Raw genomic sequence first — 21,819 nt, 5'->3', positions numbered from 1 at the left:
CCGTTTTTCATGCTAATAGATTGATGTATTGTGTTGATTTTAATGTTGTTATCAGCGGGTAATGTATACAGACGGTCCTCAACTTCCAAACCTTCGTAGATACAGACACAAATCCAACTGAAAATAACAAAGATAAGATACAAAAATACTGTAATAAAACAATATCATATTTGATACAATAAGCAAAACATTATTTGTAATAACCTGATAATTATTTTATATGAAACCTGACTATTTGTTGACTTTTGTAGCTGGAAATCATAGGCAGGGGATTCAGGTTAAGCCTCCCTGTAGTCGATTCTTTTTAGTGAGGCAGATTTGCACCGACTCGCAGGGTGCCCTTTTAGCCCGGAAAAGTTTCCGGATCGCTGATTGGTTGGACAAGATAATTCTAACCAATCAGATAGCAAGAAACTTTTCCGAGCTAAAAGGGCACCACTGTGAGTCGGTGCAAATGCGCTTCATTAAAGAAAATTGAGTTTAGGTCAAAATTTAACGAAGGTCTACTTACAAACAATTTGACTTACAAACCGCTTCTTAGAACCAATTAACCCTTTTAACCCCAGGCTATTTGGAACTTTCCAACCCTTAACCCCCAGGGGTTATTTTTTTTTCAAGCACATTTTGCAATATATTTTTTTTTAAATTGCTCTAACAGCCTTAATTTTCGTCATAGAGAGATGAGGTTGGTCTCATTCTCTTGGAAAATGTCTGAAGTTTCTCAAAAAATTATCAAAGATATGCAAAAAAAAAAATGTAAATAGCAGTTTTTTGCAAGGACGTGCCGGTACGTCCATAGGGGTAAAGGGATGAGTTTTGTGAAACGTACCTGTACGTCCTCTGGGGGTAAAAGGTAACGTTAAGCTTGTGAGTTGAGGCCCTTCTGTACATCCTTTTTGTTCATGTTACCTGAATGCTATTGCTTTGTTAATGGGATCATTCCTCGAGTTTAATACTTTTAACTACGTCATCAAAGTGTTGGTTCAAGTGATGAGTAACACTGACGCCCGATCCGTTCTTTCAGGATGCCGCATGAAAGTCCATCGAGACCACCTCGAGCGGAAGGAAGAACTTGTCGCCCCGTGTAAAATAAGTTACGACCTAAATACTGCCAAAGAGTTGTTGCTTTTGGCGCCATCTGTTGATGAGCAGCAGGTTGGTGAAATGCCGAGTGTTATCAATTCTTTTTAATCTACGAGTCTGCGTGACTAAGAAAGCCCATACTTTTAAAGCCTATCTTTCAAATAAGGCACAGAAGTATCTAAAGTTCCAGAATGGTTGTTTGGTAATACTGTTTTTTGGGTCTCTCTTTTGTCTAGAATGTAGGCCATTACTGCCTATAGTAGGAAAAATAAGAAATATTTACAGTACAGTACCTGTATACAGTGGAACTGTTTAATTTTTTTCAGAATTGGGTGTTGAGATTATCAAAGAAAATTCAGAAGTCAGGGTACAAGGCCAACAATACGGGCGGTCCTGACGGTGCCAAAGTTTCTCCTAGGTAAGTACTTCCACTGGTGTTTGTTTTTCAATCTTCATTTTAAATAGACTTTTTATTTTGCTCCTCTTTATATGCCAAGGAAAATTCTCATTTTGTGATGTGGTTCATAGGAATTCACAGGTCATTTCTTAAGATTCTAATATAACTTCATTTTTATATCGATTCAATTTATAGGTTATTTTAGTGACTTTATTGTCTGTTTCTACTCATATATGTGAAGTAAACAAGTAATTGAACAAGTGTTTGGACCTCAAGGTGTTCTTTGTTTCAGGTGTTGAGTATTAAGGCTAATTTAGAGTGTAAAGAGTTATGCTTATGAAATGGCATTGAGAAACTTTCAGTATTGCATGTTAATGATAGATCTATCAATGTCATCTTTCTCATGATAGGTTAGAAAATTGATGTGTATGTGTAGGAGCATTAAATTTTTAGCATTTTAAACTTGAATCTTTACAGGGTTAATAAGTAGCTTTGGTACAATTAGCAAAGCCAAGAACACTAAAAGTATTGATCTAATTCCAAGATACCCATATTACTGGCTGTATGATAGACGTTCAAGATAACACTACCCAGCTTAAATAATTTTGTATTTAGTTGCTGTTGCATCCATTTTCTGTTTTTGCATGCACAGATATTTTTTTAAAAGTTTTAATTCATGAATGAAGTACGAATACCAAGTAAAATTTAGCATATGCTAAAACTTTTGATGCCACATTTAACTTTTATTTTGAACCATAAGAATAGTGCTTCTGGCTTATCTTTTAAGGGTTCATGTTTGTATTCTGTTGGAAGATCTGCTTCATTGCTTGTTGTAATGTTTAAAACAGCTTCAGTTTTTTCTTTGCGATACCAAAGAAGTTCAACTCTGGAAGTATGTTGGTCCTCCTTTATTTAAAATTTTATTTTACTTATGAAAAATTCAAGCCTTTTTTTTATGATCATTCTTCAAAATGTATGCTGACAGTTTTTGGTTGTGGTTTTTGCAGAATGTAAAAGGCTTTAGGACTTGCAGACACAACCTTCAAGTAATGCAGGGAGTATTTATAATTACACTTCTAGCTTGCCTGAACTGGTCGCTTTTCAACATAACGCACGGCTACACATTCTCTCCACCATTGCATTCACATTCACTTCCTTAGTAACTGTGCCTCGTTTGCTCTTTAACATTGTTCAGAAACGTTTTGTTCTGACGCGGTATACTTCCACGAACCACATCTATAGGAGAGTCCTAAGGGATGTATTGGCAGAACTGTAGTGGGGTTCCTGGGCCAAGTCAAGGCCAGGGTTGACCTCCGGTCATTTCTGGCAGAGGGAGGGTGGTATATTGGGGGGGAGGCCTATCCAGGTTTCTCTGGTCGGAACTGGGAGGATCCCAGGACTCTCCTATAGGTGGGGTTTGTGGTAAGTATAGCTAGGAAAAATACAAATTACTAAGAATTTGTCCTTTTTGTATCGTTTAAATAAAAGAGGAATTTTTTCAGTCTTATGCAAGTGAATAAGTGTTCTACTAATATGTGTTTTAGTTTTTTTAATCTATAGGATATTCATTAAAGAATAAACTATTTCATATATTGAGCCAAGCTACAGCAGTACCATAAACATCCTTAGGTAATAATTCGGTAGAGTTCCACCCAGCGCCATCACCACTTGCCAGTACATAGGAGATTAATTTTTTTTTTTAGTGATGCGAGTACTCAGCTGATAAAAACCATTAGATTTCGGTAGTCTAATAGTTTTTGCTCGTCATGCGCTCGCTTCACTCACGAAAAAAGAAACACATCAAGCCCCCATGTACTGGCAAGTGATAATATCGCTGTGTGGGACTTTACCAAAATATTACCCACCCTTATATCCCATGTGTGATTCGATGCTGTCATTGCGTCTGCTTGGGCAGGCAGGTTCAGTGACCGTGCTGTCATATTAACAATTCATACTTCCCATCTAAAATAGCCAACTAATTAGCCATCCTAAACAAGACTGGGAAATTGGATGAGGAATGGCTTCAATGAATAGCAAGTGTATGCCAAAAGTATTTTTAAATTCCGAGAAGGTTGATAGCTTTGGCTACGTATAGGTCACAGTTACAGCAAAGGCCACATGAATTAAATGAAACTATAAGCCAAAGAGTTTTTTTGGACTATCCAATTCCATTTTGAAATCTGTTAAAGTGATACGAAATCGTATGGTAATTTCACATTTCAGCTCATTTTTTTGTGGCCTTTGCTACTTTTCTCGTCAAAATCTATCATGTGACATAGGAGCGTAAGGCGTTGATTCGAAACCACAGCTGACATTCACTTTCCCATTAGAAAAGAAAATATTTAATTTGAAGAAATTATCTTGAAGTTATTTTTGCTTTGATATCATCCCTGTTTTTTTCCTCTGTCACAGTATGTATTAACATATGCTGTCATTACTTATATTTTTGTTCAGATAAAGGTTAACATACCAGTTGGTGTAAGAAATGATCACTGAATAGGTAGTAGATTTATCTCATTTAACAAAATATTGCCTTTGAGTTATCTTCATCCAAATTGATACTTTTCGATTGATTGATTTGCAAATACTATATTTTTTAGATTTTAATTTACAATACAAATTGTTTTTTTCTAATGGACCTCGTACTGTATAATGTTTTATGCTTGAGCGGTCTTCAAAATTTTTTTATATAGAGTAAAATTTGAACTATTAGAAGGCATATTAGTGAAAATGCTAAATTTTTTTTAAGGTCCATCATGTATTACACCGCTCTAGATTTATGTATTTCTTGGAAACAGGTAATTAACAATTTCAAGATAATTTGGAAAGGGGTTTTTGTAATTTGACTATAACATTCATGTGAAATTTTAATTTGTTACTTTCGCAGCAAAGGAAATAATTGTTCTAGTATTTTGATCATTATGAAAAAATTTTCATCAGAATTTTTAGGAATTTTTTTTTTTTTTTGTGCTGTTTTTTTGTTTAACTGGCATTCATGTTCACTCATCGATTCCAGAAGAAAAGAAGTAGCTCTCTCTCTCTCTCTCTCTCTCTCTCTCTCTCTCTCTCTCTCTCTCTCTCTCTCTCTCTCTCTCTCTCTCTCTCTCTCTCTCTCTCTCTCATATTCTTTTGATTTTATTTTATGCTCTGGGTAAAAATATTTAGATAATGTCATTATCATCATGTATAATTTTTTGGGGGGTATGAAAGGATTGGTGCATATTTTGAGTAAAAAAAAAGAAAAAAAATAAAAAAAAAATCCTGTTTTAACAATTCCACAACTTTTCATTATCATTCGTTAACTTAATCAGATTTTAGCCATGTAGTTTTAACAATTTGAATTATTCATCTGTAACTATCAGATAACAAGGAAATTCTATATTTAATTTTTATACTACTAAATTTCCAGGTGCCTTTTAATGGTATAAGCATGTTATAGAGACTCATTTGAGGTTGTATTTCCCAAGTTATAATGTCTAATATTCGTTAATGATACAGTTGGTTTCATTAATTTCGGTACACTGTTGTCTCCTTAGTCTCCCATGAAATGTAATGGAATGAATGAGGTCATCTGTTCATATCATGTCCCCTCCATTGTTCAGAAGGGCAATTTCCACTTTCATATTTAAGCTTTTGATTGAAAATCATGAAAGAAGTCAGTGTGGACAGTATATTCTAATGTGACTAGGATTTGGAAAAGTGATAAAAAAAAAACTTAACCTCTGGTACGTTATGAGTAATCGATGGTATTGAATCCCTGTAAGATGGAAAGTAATTTCTTCCTAATGTTTTTTGGTTCTCGGAGTCACTCCTTAATACTGGTGTTCAAATATTTTTCATTGACTATTCTACTGATGCTCTACTGTTCTGTCTGTACTGCTGGCCATTCCACAGATGTCTCAGGGGACTAACTTTTTCCCTCTTCAATATTCTATTACTATTGTGTTCGCCAGATTTTCTGACCACTCAACTGGTGTTCCTCTGTTGGACCATCTTATTACAATTCTACTCTTCCACAGTCAGTCCATCCACTCAATTGGTGTTATTACAATTCTACTCTTCCACAGTCGGTCCGTCCACTCAACTGGCGTTCCTCTGTTTGACCATCTTATTACAATTCTACTCTTCTTATACTCCACTGGCACACTTACAGTTCCTCTTTCATTTCACAGTTCTTGTGTCTAATTCTGGGTTCTATCATTCAAATGACCGTGTTACGGATTTCCAGTTTCTCGTTGATTCCTCTTTCTGTGTAACCTTCTACAAAATGATAAAACTAGTAGCTTCAAGTTTGTTCTTCCCACCAAACGTTTGATTGCCAATCGAAATTGAGGTGTATTGCCTCTAACTAGTCTCTGAATTTGACTTTGTACTAAAAAAAATAAAAATGATAGGATTCAATGCAATCAATTTGATAGCATTCAGGGTATTGGAGGTTTGCTCTTTTCCTGTAGTCCTTACTGCGTGCCATTCTTCCTAATAACCCTGATATAATCTTAGGGCTCTTTGCAACTTGGCTTCCATGAACATAGAATGTCTATAATACGAAAGGAGATACATGATGGGATTAAGGTTTATAAATTTTTTGTCTGAGGAATTTGCCATGGAAAATAAAAAATGAAAATTGAATTGGTATTAAACAATTGTAGATGTAAATTTACTCTGCTTTCATGAGCCCACAAGTTTGAAAACCTTAACCTAAGAGTATTAAGGTCATAGTTTAAAGCCTTTGTCATAAGTCAGGGTTTAAGAGCACCGGTTTTTCTCGAGCTCTATCAGAGGTGAGAATGTAGGTATAAATGGTCTTGTTAAGCTTTATGATGATGAGGATGATAGAAAGAATAGCAGTAATACAGTAGTAATAATGAGTCTTCAGAGATTGCCGAGTATATCACCCACCAAAATATTTATTCCTGTAAGTTATACTCCTATACCTCCGCAGGTTCTGATAATTTGTTGCCAGTCACGAAGTCATTCTTTGCAGCTGATGTTATGGTTCTTACTTTTCTTACTTTATTACTTTCCAAATTTGAGAATGAGTGTGTCGCCTAATCTTGGAAACTTACGCAGTTAGAGAAGGAGAATTAGTTCTGCCTTTTTTAAACTTATAGACTGGAGATGAGCTTTCCCGGTGGAGGAGACAGAGACGTGGGTTTAGACATGTTAGAAATGCAATTAGGTGTGTGGGGAGGCTGGGTGCAGACTGATGAGAAAAGTTTTGATGCCGGGTACTTGTGTATCCCCTTTTTGTAAATTATTTAAAGGGGTTCAGCTTTTATTTTATGTTCTAATTTTTTAATAATGTTATTAGAGTGCTACTAAAGCTAGCATTCAGTATTAAGATAAAAGGTACTGACCATAGTACATCGGTTTCTGTTCAATATCTTGCTATTTTTTAACACTTCTTTCCATTTTCCTTTTTCTTATTTTCTTCAGGACATTGATAAAAATAACCACTGGTGTCTTCTCTCATTGACCTTGATTATATGAAAAAAAATTATGAATTTATAGAAGTGCAAAACTTTTTTTTCCTAATGTAGATGATTATACTTGATTTTGTACCATAGAAGATTTGATTTCTGCTTTGACATCACAATTGTAGTTAGAAAGATTCCTAAGATGTACTTAATTTTCCCATTGATATTACTCTTTTTCTTTAGCACCACATTCATCTCCAAAGCCTACACTTGTGTACAGTATTTGTAAATTACTTATTTTTTGTTACTCTCCCATCACCATCTATTTTAAATTGAGATATTCTTCCACTGTATAGTAAAATTGAATGGTTTAATATACCCTAGTTTTTATTTTGTACAAAGTTATATTAGAATAGAATGTATTTTAAATCTTTGCTTTTGGAAAACTTACATAAACCTATAAAAAGCCTATGAAAGAATTGCTAAATAAGTGATGTGGACTGTGTAAAGAATGTATGATGTTGATAATAATTTAAGAGCAATCAAAAGTTTTTTTTTCCGTAAAACATGTCAGAATACATTGACGGGAAAGGGACAAGTATGGTGTGAAAAGGGGCATGAGACCAGGGAGACTTTCATCTCTATGGCCGTTCAATACCATGTTTATGGTTCGGTAGTGTAAATGAAGGCTGAGGATATGGATACCCACACTCTAGCCAATTTTTAGCTGTGGGTTGTTTACAGCTAATCATTCCACTTTTTCGTGGCACCATGAATCAGTTGCAACCACCGTCCCTGGAAAGTGTTCCGTGTACAGGCAGCCTAAAGGTCATTGCAAAGATGCCGTATAAGAAGTTATTTATGAACTGAGTGTGGAATAGTTAAGTGTACAGTAGATGATATAGTAGTCGAGAGGGAGAAACTGCACAACTAGTCAGATGGTGAAAGTGATTGTAAGAGTACTGTAATTCTGTGAGAATAAATGGAGATCAGGAAGATTAACCAATGCCGAAAGAAGAGAAGCGGTTGACTTAAAAATGATTGATGACTGTGATGGATGTCTTCAAGTGATGGGGAGATAGATGCATGAAATTATCCTTCTTGCATAAAAACTGTTGTTTTGGTTTATTGTAAAACATAGAACATGGAATCCAGTTCGAACTTTACCTTATCATTTGTTTAAAGAGATACGTGGACATATTAAAAGTAAAATTTTTCATATGCATATTTTATAATTGAAAATTCCTTAAAAACATGTTTATACCATATCCATTATTTAAAATGTGTATATTGTATATGTATATGACTATACAATTAATTTCATATAAATATATAATTTCTATATGTACCCTGTTTTTATACTATGTATATAAATAATGTCTGTCCGTAAAATGTTACAAGTATTTTCTGGAAGTGCCAATGAAACCAGTTTTATTGTAATTGTAATATTCTTTTATTAAATTATCTTATTTGATATGTGTTTTCAGAGGCCTTTATCGATAGTCAAGAAAATCTCCCCAATTGTAGGAGGTTAAAGGATGCAAATACTCCACCTAATGAAATAGTTCCTAAGCTTTTCCATTTTTGTTTCATGAGGGTGTATTGCTTCAGCTTCACATCTACCTCGGCTACATTGCTTTCAGCTATTTACTCTTCATCTCTTCCTTCCGATATCCTCTTACCCAGTAGTTCGTGTTCGACTCTAATGCTCAGAAATTTGCCCTTGCTAGAACAAATTCTTTAACAAAGCTCTGTCATGATTTGTAAATGATACTAGGTGGTTTCAGTTAATTATTGTACTGTACTGTTGCTAAGCAGTCAAAATTTGCCATTTTAAAGCTTACAAACTTCATTGTCACCATAATTTCAATTAGATTGATTTTAGGCATATGTATGAATAGGAATATATCAAATATGTGACGCCCCAAATGGCTTTTGCGTCGGATGTCCCCAGTGTGCCTTCTTTTGTGCGCCTTTAGCCAGGAGTTTATCATGTTTTGTCCAATCTGTCAAGATCTTTGACATCTCAATAAATTATCCAACATCTGGCTCCCACATCTCAGCAATTTTTCTTTTATTAGCAGTAAAGAACAGTGGATTTTCTTCTGCAAAATAGCTGGGACCTCCCAATTGGTTTAGAAACTTGAATCAGAAAGGAGATAGAGACTTCATTCTACATGTTTCAGAAGGAAGAATTAATATAGAAGGTTGTGAACACTTCAGGACTGATTTGTTGTTTGTATTATGGCCACCTAGTTCTGTTTGTAACCAGGCAAACAAGGATCTGTCATCTCGTATCTACAGCTGTATTATGTTACAGTGGATGTGGGTCTTCGGATCTATCAAATGTCAACAGTGTGTCTCATTGGAACCTTTTTCTGAAGGGGTATTTAGCCAAAAGGACTAGGCCTTGACTTTGATCTGGCTATGATTAGAATATACAGACCATTGGCCATCTTCCCCTTTTACCTACCAACTTCTTATGATGTTTGTTATTCTGTGTCTTCTCTCCATACCAATCAGTAAAGCACATTAACCAGAAGTGTGGCACAAAATGTATGTACATCCTGAAATATAGAAAGATGACGATCCTTTCATATGTGCAACCAGAGCCATAAGATATTTCATGAACGGGTCATAGGCACAGGAACAAACCTTACCTGAAGTAAATCCTACTTCTGGGCTTTGAAGGTAACTTCTGCTTAAAGGCAGTAAAAGTAATGGATTTGAACCACCTGCGCGACACAGTAAATTGGAGTTTGAAAGAAGAAACTTGTTGGTTATTGAAAGTACTGAAGAACATCAAAACTAAACCAGATTCTAATTTCTAATGAGAATCTATATCCCGGTCTAAATGGGATTCTTCCTGATTGGTGATTTCATCTCTTGGAAGATGATGATTAATTCTTCCATTCTTGACTTCTTTCAATTACAAATGCCGTATTTTACTGTTACTCTTCTTAAAATACTTTGTTTTCCTTTCCTCACTGGGCTATTTTCCCTGTTGGAGCTCCTGGGCTTATAGCATCCTGCTTTTCCAACTAGGGATGTATCTTAGCAAGTAATAGTAATAATAATTAAGTAGGGATGAATTAATTCTCTTCCAAGTACAGTACTTTCTCTTGATTTCTTCTCCCTTGACAATCAACACTCTTGTTCTTTGACAAAGCCTGATTGTCAACAAGTTGCTCATATTAGGTGTGTCCAATAGGCACAGTGTTATCTGTATGCCTAAGCATGTTGTACGTGAATGACACACCATATCGTAGCATATAAATCACGAGAATTTTGCGGGCAGAAGGCATAGCGAATAGCAAAGGTACACAGGGAAAGCATCATTGATAACAAGTTGTAATAAAATTTCTCTTAAAGTGTAGGTTTAATCATTTAAAAAGAGGTTTTCTTTCAGATCAATTCAATAAAGACACAAGATTGTTTTATTAGTGTATAAATGTTGAAAATTAAGCAAACTTATAAAAAACCCTAATGAATTAGCAATACATTAAGTAGATTGTTTTAAATCACATCATCACCAAATCAAAATAAAAGAAACTAGTTAAAGTGATACATATTAGAGTTGTACAATAAATACTGTAATAACACTAATTGCTTTTAGTTTTTGTAGATTATATCAAAAGTATTCAAACAAATGTCAAGATTAATATTTCTTTATTAGTGTAATTGCTACGAAATACTGTACCTGAAATGATAGGTCAGGTTCATTTTGTAGTGACAGGCTTTCTGTTTATAATCCTTAACGTAGATAAAGGTTTTTTTGGGGGGGTTGTTCGAGAAGCTTTTCCAAGGAAATAATCTGACCTTTTTGCCAAAGTTGATTACGAGTTTTGTGTCGTCAAATAATTTTTTTTTTTTTTTTTTTTTTTTTTTTTTTTTTTTTTTTTTTTTTTTTTTTTTTTTGGCATGAATATCCCTCCTTTAAATGTTCTTTGTAAGTGAAGTTTCTAGTAATTGAATATCTCGGGGGAAGAATAAAATAGTTTTACACTTCTAAGTTTTTATTTTTGTAATAATGGGATTACTTATGATAAATTACTACTAAGTTTATACTTGTGAAATTGACGAGAATCATTAATGCTGTTATTCATCTCTGGTAAGAAGAAAATTAGCAGATTATATGAGAAATGTTCACTTTTATTGTAACTGATTACATTTTAACCATTTCAGGGAATCCACGAGATCCGCCTACCGACCCTTTGTTGCCCAGAAGTCTGCCACCCTGCCACCAAACTCGAACCTGAGTCGAAAATGAAGTGTTTCCTGTTAGGTCGTAATTCCTATAAGTGCCAGCAAACCCTTTGTACTATTTATTCAATGATTATTCTACAAAAGGGTACTACGTTGAACGGCTTTTTTACCTCTTAACAATGAATGAGGAGTTGACCCTCTGTACGCAAAAAAAAAAAAAATAATCTGATAAAAAAAACTGCTGTCTCTCGAAGGTCTCGGATGACGTGAAATTTACTTTGCCAATTTAGACAATGTATCAAGGACAAGTGCCTTATCAAGTCTAAGCTAAAATGACTTGACAGAGATAAGAGATATATAGATACACTATATCTGTATGTTGTACATTTGTTATATATTAAATTAATTTCCATTTGATGATTCAACAATTGCTGTGTTTATGAGGTGACGCCTCATATATTGACTGCTTTTAGTCCCCGACTACTATCTTTGCATGAGGGTGACATAATTTTTTTCCCATTGTGTGGGCTTAATTCTTGCTACTATAGATGTTACCCCCCTCCCTCCTCCCCAGTGGTAATGCAGATAGGAACATGCAGGTTGACACAGACAAACATTTTAACAAGTTACTGTATGCTTTTTTGATCATACACAAACACTTAATCTATACCTTGCCTAACTTATAAGGTAGTCTTTATTATCCAAGGTGTAAGTGTCCAGGTTTTTCTTACTTTCTACGTTTGAAATTGTTTTAATTTGAAATTTCTTAAAAAATAACTGTCAAACACTACATTGGCATATCATTACGATTTAGAATTTTCATTAAAGATTTCACAGTGTAAAATATATTTGTAAATAGAATTTACATACGACTTTTTAGCTCGTGTGCACCGTAAAGATTTAACAGTTGATATTTTTGTAAGTATAACCTATAAGAAATATTTTATTTTCAACTGCATTCATTATTTCAGTTACCCTGTTTTATGCATCCAGTCAGCAGAAAGATCTTGGTCCGAATTACGCTGGATAATGGAGATTATGAATAGAAATATATACATATATGATTCAGAAAGTGATTGAAGCTATTTGTATCGTTATTATCATCTTAGAATTTTGTAGAAAACTAGAGAATTTGGCTTTAAATATGACCGGTTATGCAGGTACGCACCTTGAGCGTTCGACGTTTTAACCCTTTTACCCCCAAAGGACGTACTGGTACGTTTCACAAAAGCCATCCCTTTACCCCCATGGACGTACCGGTACGTCTTTGCAAAAAAATGCTATAAAAATTTGTTTTTCATATTTTTTGATAATTTTTTGAGAAAATTCTTGGATTTTCCAAGAGAATGAGACCAACCTGACCTCTCTATGACAAAAATTAAGGCTGTTAGAGCAATTTAAAAAAATATATACTGCAAAATGTGCTGGGAAAAAAATAACCCCCTGGGGGTTAAGGGTTGGAAATTTCCAGATACCCCGGGGGTAAAAGGGTTAACATGCTTCCAAATCTCTCTGGCCCTTGTTCATGTTGCTGTTGTGATTTACCTGATCATACTATTTTTGCATACGTGACTTATGAATTCATCCAAATGAATTTCAAGGAAATTACAGAAATTTAGTTGTGTATTCCTAGCAATAATTTTGATAACGTTTTTTTCAGTGCCAGTGATGCGTAGTCTCCTATAGTGATACATCAAGTGGCCAGTCAGTCAAAATAGTACCTCATTATAGCTTGCCAACTGAATCAGATTAGTATATATCATGCAAAGTTCATTTTATAACTGAGCACGTTTTGTAAATAGCAAGATGCGTGACTGTGCTTGAGAGGATGTCTGACTGTTTGTCTAATCCAAAAGTTACTCTTGTTAGCGTGTGTGATTGTATGTGCGAGTATGTGTGGATGGGAATGCATGACTGTATAGATAATATTTTGTTTATAAACAATTATATGAAACTGGTAAATATGCTGATGAAGTTCAAATTCCCAGCTCTTCCGGATGGTGTCTGCAGTATCATCTGGCCTTAGTCCCATTGGACCGCTTGTTAGAGCATACTTCATATGCCTGTTCGATTCCTTCTTTACTCAATTTACAGTTTTAGCTCCTGTCTTAGCCAGGCATCGGTATGATATTTCATTGGCCATATCTCACACTTTACTAATTTATACATTTGTTAACTTTAGGATATGCAGTTATGACTCATGAGAAGTAAAAATGAAGAGATACGTTATTTTCATTCTTCGCTCTGTTAGAAACTTAACACATTTAGGCATTGTTGCTGCTGGGCCAAGATAGGAGTAGGCATGACCAATGATTATGATGTGTAGATGATACGTAAGGAGTTTCTCATTCCATGGCTTATAGACAGTGTATGTGTAAACAGCTGAATGTTATCCAGTGGCCAAATATCTGGGTGGCTAGATTTTGACTTACTGTTATTTTACTGTATTCCCCCTTATTGCATAGTTGCATTAAAGTTTCATTTTATATGCATGTGATATGTACAAGTCATCTGTCCATAGAATACTACTGGAGTTCTGACACTAGACACTTGATTGTCCTCCATCACATTTCACCGACTTTTCAGTTTTACATAGTTTCCCCGTACAGTTGATCGATCAAAACATTTCAAAGCAACTCTGTATGTCAATGCCATCGGTTAGGTTTATTGATCGTTCTTTTTAGGCATTGCTACATGTCAGACTACAAAATGGAGGTTTTAGAGTTAAGGGAGAATGATGTTAATGCATTGTTTCCACACCATTCATTTGCTAAGCAGCAGACAGTTATATATTCTTACGACTTTAGAGGTAGTTGTTAAATGTATATTTTTTTAACAAACAATACAATTGATTGTGATAATTAAATGTGCTTTTAAGTAAATCAAGCATAATTACAGTAATGTACAGTACTGATACTGCTACGAGAATTCATTGTGAAAAATTGCCATAATTATTTTGTGGCCTGAAAAAAAACACATTTCATTTGAAACAGAATTTATAATTTATTTATTTATTTTTTTTTTTTTTGCATTCAGATTTGAATGGATCAGAATATATTAATTCTTGATATACATTCGGGGATTTTAAAATAACAGCTGTCCATATATATATTAGTTTAATATTGGAAGTTCCTTTCATAAATTGTGTCCTGATTTAACCTTGAAATGTACTGTATGTCTTAAGCTGGTTCCTATTATTGATTAGAAATAGTTAGTTGTCAGTTGGTGAGATGAATTAACCGTATAATCAGAGAAAGTTTTATAAGATTGTGATAATATTCGTAACTTTCCAAGTACTCTTCTTGTGTGGAGGAAATTGAGAGAATTCTGAAATTGATTTGTGATTTCAACTAGCAGTGTCATCATGTTTACATTTTGATGGTGTATCCTTTTGAATCCAGTTCTTTTGTTTATCTGATATAGATTACACCTGCCTCCCCCTTTCAATGAAGATGGGCTAGGATATCTTGGGTATAGTGTATTTAATTTTTTTTCCTTTATTGTGAGAACTCTGCTCCATTTCGATGCAACACTGTACAGAGAAATGATATATTCAGTGTGTAATAGCTGAAGGCTAATAAATCGTATTTGGCGTGCGTGAATGAAATTGAATTTAAGCGATGTATAGTTTGTGATAAGATTTTTGTGCCAATATTTTTTATTGGCTCTGAAGCCAGATTGAAAGTGCGCGCTGTTGTATGATGCGAGTCACGTATAAGAAGTCAGTGTTTTGTTATGCTATGTATAAATATCTTTTAACTATTTGGTACTGTTGTCTTGATTTTTGGTATAATTAGACTGTTGACTTTTAATTGTCCCTTTACTTTTAGCATGATTGGAACTCATGTTGATCATGGGTTTTTTTTTTTTATAATTTTGATGTGAGATTGATCTTGTATGAGTATGGAGTAATTATCAGAGTACTGTACGTGTATCCATCTTTTTATTCTCTTTGTATCTGTACAAATGCAAATGCAAGTACTTATTCCAAGATATATGAACCACTGAAATTTTAATTTTGCTTTGTCGACCAGTTGATTTTTCTTCTTCATATACAAAGAGTTATGTTTTGCCACCCAGTTTATGTGGCCATCAGACTGTTGCAATGGATCATTCAGTAAATCTCCTGACAATAATACTCGGAAGGATCGTCTGTTGCTTTCCGAGGACCAATTGAGATCTAACTGCGGTGGTCTCGCTCTTTTCTTTTCCTCTTGTGCTAAATGAATGATTTCTGTTTTAATTTAATCAACTCTTATCGTACTTTATATGAATAAGCTTTGTACATGGCTATTTTAACAATGATATCGTTTCCCTTCATTTGGGTAACGCACTCAGCGACTAGCATTTAAAGGAACGGAATCCTAGTCCCAGCCTGCTGCCATAGGTCCACGTGTAATAGTATCAACAACTTTGCCCAAAATTCTAAATTTTTTTAATGATATAAACTCATAAGATTTTTTTTTTTATTTTGCTCTCTCAAGGTCTTTACTGTCCATGTAGAAATGATTGTCTTGATTCCTGTCTGTTGGTTGTGTAAAAAAATCTGTTGAAAGTAAATGTTTACCAAGACATTGTTTATTATTTACTCCATTTTCTATATTTTTTTGGATCAAAGCACACACTCTCTCTCTCTCTCTCTCTCTCTCTCTCTCTCTCTCTCTCTCTCTCTCTCTCTCTCTCTCTCTCTCTCTCTCTCTCTCTCTCTCTCTCTCTCTCTCTCTCTCTCTAATGAAAATTTTCTTGTTACTGTATTTTATTTTTTAACAATACACGGTTTATCATTTACTCCAACTTGCTGTCTTTGTGAAATTATAAACATCACCACGGTACATTGAAATTCTCTCTCTCTCTCTCTCTCTCTCTCTCTCTCTCTCTCTCTCTCTCTCTCTCTCTCTCTCTCTCTCTCTCTCTCTCTCTCTCTCTCACAAAGTATTTACGCTTGGAGAGATCAATGTTTATGGTACTCTATACCCATTGGCAGCAGGCAGGACTTGCTTTTTAGTGCCTGAGGTTCACAAATGTGATGAGATTTTCATCTCAAATCAGCTCGTGAGTAATATCACTTGATAAGTTCTAATTTAAAGTGCACCACAGTAATATGATCCTTTTCTCATTCGTAAGAGGAGGTGCTGGGTTGCAGCCTGCTAAACATAGCTTGCGGGCTACCTGAAAGTATAAACAGAACTTGACTTGCACGTTTAGACTTCGAAACTGAAGTTATATTTCTGCGAGCTGGACGTACTTGTATGTAAATTGAGCCATCCTGGACCCTTAGGAAAATATCTCTCTAGTGATGGTTGTGAGAACTGTTGAGAGAAAGCTTTGTGATTGGCTTACGATGCTCGACTTAACCTTTAGTAAGATCATTTCACTTCCATCGGTTCTCTTAGTACAGTATCTTATCATGTTGTGCGAAGGCTGATGCATTGAGTAACTATATACCCTTGATCAGTGAGGTAAAGAGAATTTGAAGAGAATTGCAGTACCAATAAAGTGAATTCTGCTATCTTGAGTAAGAACATATTTTGATAACTTGTACGTCAAACCCCTACCATGTTCAGTCTTGTATAGATGAATATACTATACTAATGGCACGGTTATCATCTTCGAAGCTTTATTCAAGACCTTTTTTCCTTTGTAGCCCGCGAAGCTCTTTTTACACCAGAGTTTTGCTGCAATGTATGAATGGAGAACTTTTTTATAAACAAAATTGAGTTTGTTATCTGAGATTAACTGCAATTCATTTATCGGTACGATTTAATACTCGACTTACTGTAATTTTGTTAGTCTTTTTCATTGGAAGATGTAATATCTTCCTCAGGATATTTTTGCAGTTCGTGAAAACTTGATTATCTGAAGCATTTCCATGTGACTTGTTAAATAAACCTAAGAAATAACAAGTTATGCAGGAAGTATTTCATTGTTGAGTGTATAGTATATAAAAGTTTACAAGAAATATTCAAAAGCAATAAAAATGAAAGGTCACACTAGAAGTAAAATTGAAGGTCTACAAAGATAAATATTCCTTGGTAGTAATTTTTCTAAACAAAATAGTACAAAGATTATCTCAGTAGTTGAGTGGAATTGTTTCAGTTTCAAAGAAGTATTTAGAATTGAAAGGTACACAAACCTTTACAGTAAGAGAAACTTATGGATTTTTATGTTAGTATAAAAGTCTTGCATATTCCTGTAATAACTATTTTACCAAATTTTTCAAGAACCCACGATATGTCTTGTTGATTTAATCTCTTATAATCCAGAAAGAAGTGGTATTAAACTTACAGCTAACTACATTTGAACTTCAAAAATGGTACTGTACTACTTAAAAGAGCCAGCTTGTTATGGAATTGTCCTAAATTGTGTAAGTGGTGAAATTTATTCTTATTTTCCAAAAACTGCATTCAAGGTTTTCGTTGTTGCACTGAGCATAACAGAATGCGTAGACCTTGGCAACTTTTGTGGTACCTTCCTGGGAAAAAATCTTTTCAACTTGACCACTACATGATGAATGTTGATGAAAGAAGAAACAAATGTAAATTATTGAAATAAGTTGATCAAAAATACACTTTACTATTTATGATTTCAAGAGAATCATTTGTGTTTGCTGAAGTATTTTTTTCTATCCTGGATGACAAAGAAAGTTTACCATATGTGCCATCCAATACTGTCCCGAAAGGTTTTTTTTTTTACTCGATCATGTGAAGGTGTTTTTATATGACCATATTTGTCAGTATACTGTACTGTACTCTGCTCATTTCTAGAACTACTACTTTATTTGAACTAGCTTTACTTCTCAAAACCCATTGGCTGCTTAACTTTTAATATTTCATATACTGTAAAGTGTTAGATACAAGTTCTACCAGTCTCTCCTATTTATGTCTCTTCACAATGTAACTTCTAAGCTGTAGAATAACATTCTTAATTGAGATTGAATGCAGGCAAGTATGGATTGACAGGCACATTGAATCAAGATGTAAGATTCCAAGGGTGCACACTAACTTATTAGGTCTGTATAACACACAGAATAAAACAACAGACTAGTGTGTGTAATGCTAAATGATTTATTGACAAATAAATAACTTTGATGAGAGCAAGTCTAGTAAACTGGTATGACTTTATTATACATTTTTAAATATTTTCCCTGTTTTGCTTATACATGAAGCAAGTGCTTATGAGCCATGTTGACTTATTTTATCATACTGATCATAGTACTCTACATTTTTCTAAAAATTATCGTGAATTCAGAAATGACTTATGTCGTCCCAAATTGGGAAAACTATATTCATCTTTATTGTATACTATAATTTTTTTTGTGACTGAATTCAATTTTTTATGAAACACTATTTAGATGCAAGACCTTAAATCATTTGATCTTTCATGTGCCTGCAAGAGATTGCTATGCTCAGGGTTGTGTTACAGTCCGTTAGCAACTAATTGGTCTCGTTTTTACTTGGGGGATGCAGGATGGCTCGGATCGTAGGAATGATTAATTCCAAAACTAAATAATTGATAACATTTGTACTGTGCTGAGGATATTTTCAGTTAGTACTTTTGTACCAGGTTTTGTTCCTCTGTGAATATAATCTATCATAATAATAAAAGACAAATGAAATTCTTTTATTTCAATTCTTATCCATCATGCAGTATCTCAACTGTCATTATAAGTGTTTATTTTTCATTACATATAGAATGCTGCATCCAGTCATAGGGTGATAGCCCTTAGCACACTAGAGCCATTACTTGTGAATATTAGTGAGTCAAACAGTTGCCTAAATGTTGATACCTGCTCACTGGTGGACAAGGACGTTTCTTTTCCCCCGCCCTGAAAATTAACTATGAATGGCGTAGACATCTTGTATAGCCATATGAAACGCCAATAGCGTGTAACAAGAAAAAAAAGCTGCCTTCCATACATTTTTATCCAATTGTGAGTGAAAATTAGGTTTTTAGTAGATTATGATTACCCCCACCATCAAATTTCTTATTCACTATAGTAATTTGAGTGAACTATCTAATAGTAATAATGTCGTGATGTTAAAGATGAGTAAGTTTTCTACCAACCAGACACTACAGATGTTTCACTTGGTTTGTCTGTAAAACTCAAAAAGGAAAGTGTGTGACAATTTATGTACGTATTGGAGAACACAACAATATAGTTTACAGGAGGCTTAGCACTTATTGAGATCGCTGGTAATTAAGTTGTTTTCTCAGTGTCGTAAACATTAAAATTGTCTGGGCTAGGGCTTTGAGTTCCATAAAAATGAATTACCTGGTGCAGGTAGCATTGAAATTATTCATTATAAATGTCAAATGATGACCTAAATCTCCCACTACAATATATCGACAAAACTGCATCCCAGCAAATTCTTTAATTAAACTAAACACTTTTAGAGTTGTGAGAATAAGTTTGGTTGCTTAAATATGTTGGATTCCTTTCCAAGTAAGCATATAAGGTAGTAAAGCTCATTTGATAGTTCAGTTAAAGATGGTTTACGATAACACAGAGCTTGGCCTGAGGCAACTTATATGAGCTGTATATGGAAAACTGTTGGAGGCGTGGTATGAGCCTCATATCTGTGCCCAATCAACCAAGTCAAAGGAACTGAAGGTGCAGATGTAGCAGCTAATTCTGTAATGATTGCGACTTGGACGAATTATTGTTATCATCATTATATTTATTATTATTATTACTATTACTTGGTATATCACAAAGTGCGTTGAAATAGGGGCCAAGATACTGTATGTGAAGCAATGAAAGATGAAAAATTGAAAGCAAATTTTAAGCTCACTGAAAGGTTGCTAACTTTTCAATCCAGTTCACTTTCATAATGAACGCAATACCTAATGTGTTTGGTTCATACATGTTGTATTTCAAAAAATCCAAAGATACAGCTCCCCTTCTAATTTTGCCACTTTCCCTCTCGAAGCGTAAAGGCTATTTTTCGCTCAAAATCCGTTTAGTATGTACATACATATACCAAGGCACTTCCCCCAATTTTGGGGGTTAGCCGACATCAAACAAATGAAACAAAAAAGGGGACTTCTCCTCTCTACATTCCTCCCAGCCTGACAAGGGACTCAACCAAGTTCAGCTGGTACTGCTAGGGTGCACACAGCCCACCCTTCCCCATTATCCACCACAGATGAAGTTTCATAAAGCTGAATCCCCTACTGCTGCTACCTCTGCGGTCATCGAAGGCACCGGATGAAGCAGCAGGGCCCACCGGAACTGCGTCACAATCGCTCGCCATTCATTCCTATTTCTAGCACGCTCTCTTGCCTGTCTCACATCTATTCTCCTATCACCCAGAGCTTTCTTCACTCCATCCATCCACCCAAACCTTGGCCTTCCTCTTGTACTTCTCCCATCAACTCTTGCATTCATCACCTTCTTTAGCATACAGCCATTTTCCATTCTCTCAACCTGACCAAACCACCTCAACACATTCATATCCCCTCTAGCTGCTAACTCATTTCTTACACCTATTCTCACCCTCACTACTTCGTTCCTAACCCTATCTACTCGAGATACACCAGCCATACTCCTTAGACACTTCATCTTAGATACATTCAATTTCTGTCTCTCTGTCACTTTCATTCCCCACAACTCCGATCCATACATCACAGTTGGTACAATCACTTTCTCATACAGAACTCTCTTTATATTCATGCCTAATCCTCTATTATTTACTACTCCCTTAACTGTCCCCAACATTTTGCATCCTTCATTCACTCACTGATGTACATCTGCTTCTACTCCACCATTTGCTGCAACAACAGACCCCAAGTACTTGAACTGATCCACCACCTCAAGTAACTCTCCATTCAACCTCACAACACCTTCCCTTCCCGTACATCTCTTAACCTTACTCTTACCCACATTAACTCTCAACTTCCTTCTCTCACACACCCTTCCAAATTCTGTCACTAATCGGCCAAGCTTCTCTTCCGTGTCTGCAACCAGTACAGTATCATCCGCAAACAACAACTGATTTACCTCCCTTTCATGGTCATTCTCGTCTACCAGTTTCAATCCTCGTCCAAGCACTCGAGTATTCACGTCTCTTACCACTCCATCAACATACAAGTTAAACAACCACGGCGATATCACACATCCCTATCTCAGCCCACTCTCACCGGAAACCAATCACTCACTTCATTTCCTATCACAACACATGCTTTACTACCTTTGTAGAAACTATTCATTGCTTGCAACAGCCTTCCACCAACTCCATATAACCTCATCACATTCCACATTGTTTCCCTATCAACTCTATCATACGCTTTCTCCAGATCCATAAACGCAACATACACCTCCTTACCTTTTGCTAAATATTTCTCGCATATCTGCCTAACTGTAAAAATCTGATTCATACAACCCCTACCTCTTCTAAAACCACCCTGTACTTCTAAGATTGCATTTTCTATTGTATCCTTAATCCTATTAATCAGTACTCTACCATACACTTTTCCAACTACACTCAACAAACTAATACCCCTTGAATTACAACACTCATGCATATCTCCCATACCCTTATATAGTGGTACAATACATGCACAAACCCAATCTACTGGTACCATTGACAACACAAAACACATTAAACAATCTCACCAACCATTCAAGTACAGTCACACCCCGTTCCTTCAACATCTCAGCTCTCACACCAACCATACCAGATGTTTTCCCTACTCTTGTTTCATCAAGTGCTCTCC

At 35.1% G+C, this 21,819-nt stretch overlaps 1 protein-coding gene across 2 annotated transcripts in view; it reads left to right on the top strand.

Moving 5' to 3' along the window:
- Rok (Rho kinase) overlaps nucleotides 1-15,675 on the top strand; it is an 86,871-nt gene extending 71,196 nt beyond the window's left edge. The window contains exons 25-28 of one of the 2 annotated variants that reach the window (XM_068352071.1): nucleotides 1,025-1,155; nucleotides 1,410-1,501; nucleotides 2,488-2,526; nucleotides 11,083-15,675. In XM_068352071.1, the coding sequence (XP_068208172.1) occupies nucleotides 1,025-1,155; nucleotides 1,410-1,501; nucleotides 2,488-2,494 (230 nt within the window). In that variant the 3' untranslated portion in view covers nucleotides 2,495-2,526; nucleotides 11,083-15,675. The remainder of the gene's footprint in view (nucleotides 1-1,024; nucleotides 1,156-1,409; nucleotides 1,502-2,487; nucleotides 2,527-11,082) is intronic. The other variant, XM_068352070.1, reaches the window with a different exon arrangement.
- The last annotated feature ends 6,144 nt before the right edge of the window (nucleotides 15,676-21,819 follow it).

This window comes from Palaemon carinicauda, chromosome 28, assembly GCF_036898095.1.
Source record: "Palaemon carinicauda isolate YSFRI2023 chromosome 28, ASM3689809v2, whole genome shotgun sequence".
NCBI classification, from domain to species: domain Eukaryota; kingdom Metazoa; phylum Arthropoda; class Malacostraca; order Decapoda; family Palaemonidae; genus Palaemon; species Palaemon carinicauda.
The sequence above is the reverse complement of the archived record's forward strand: the minus strand, read 5'-3'. Positions and strand labels throughout refer to the sequence as shown.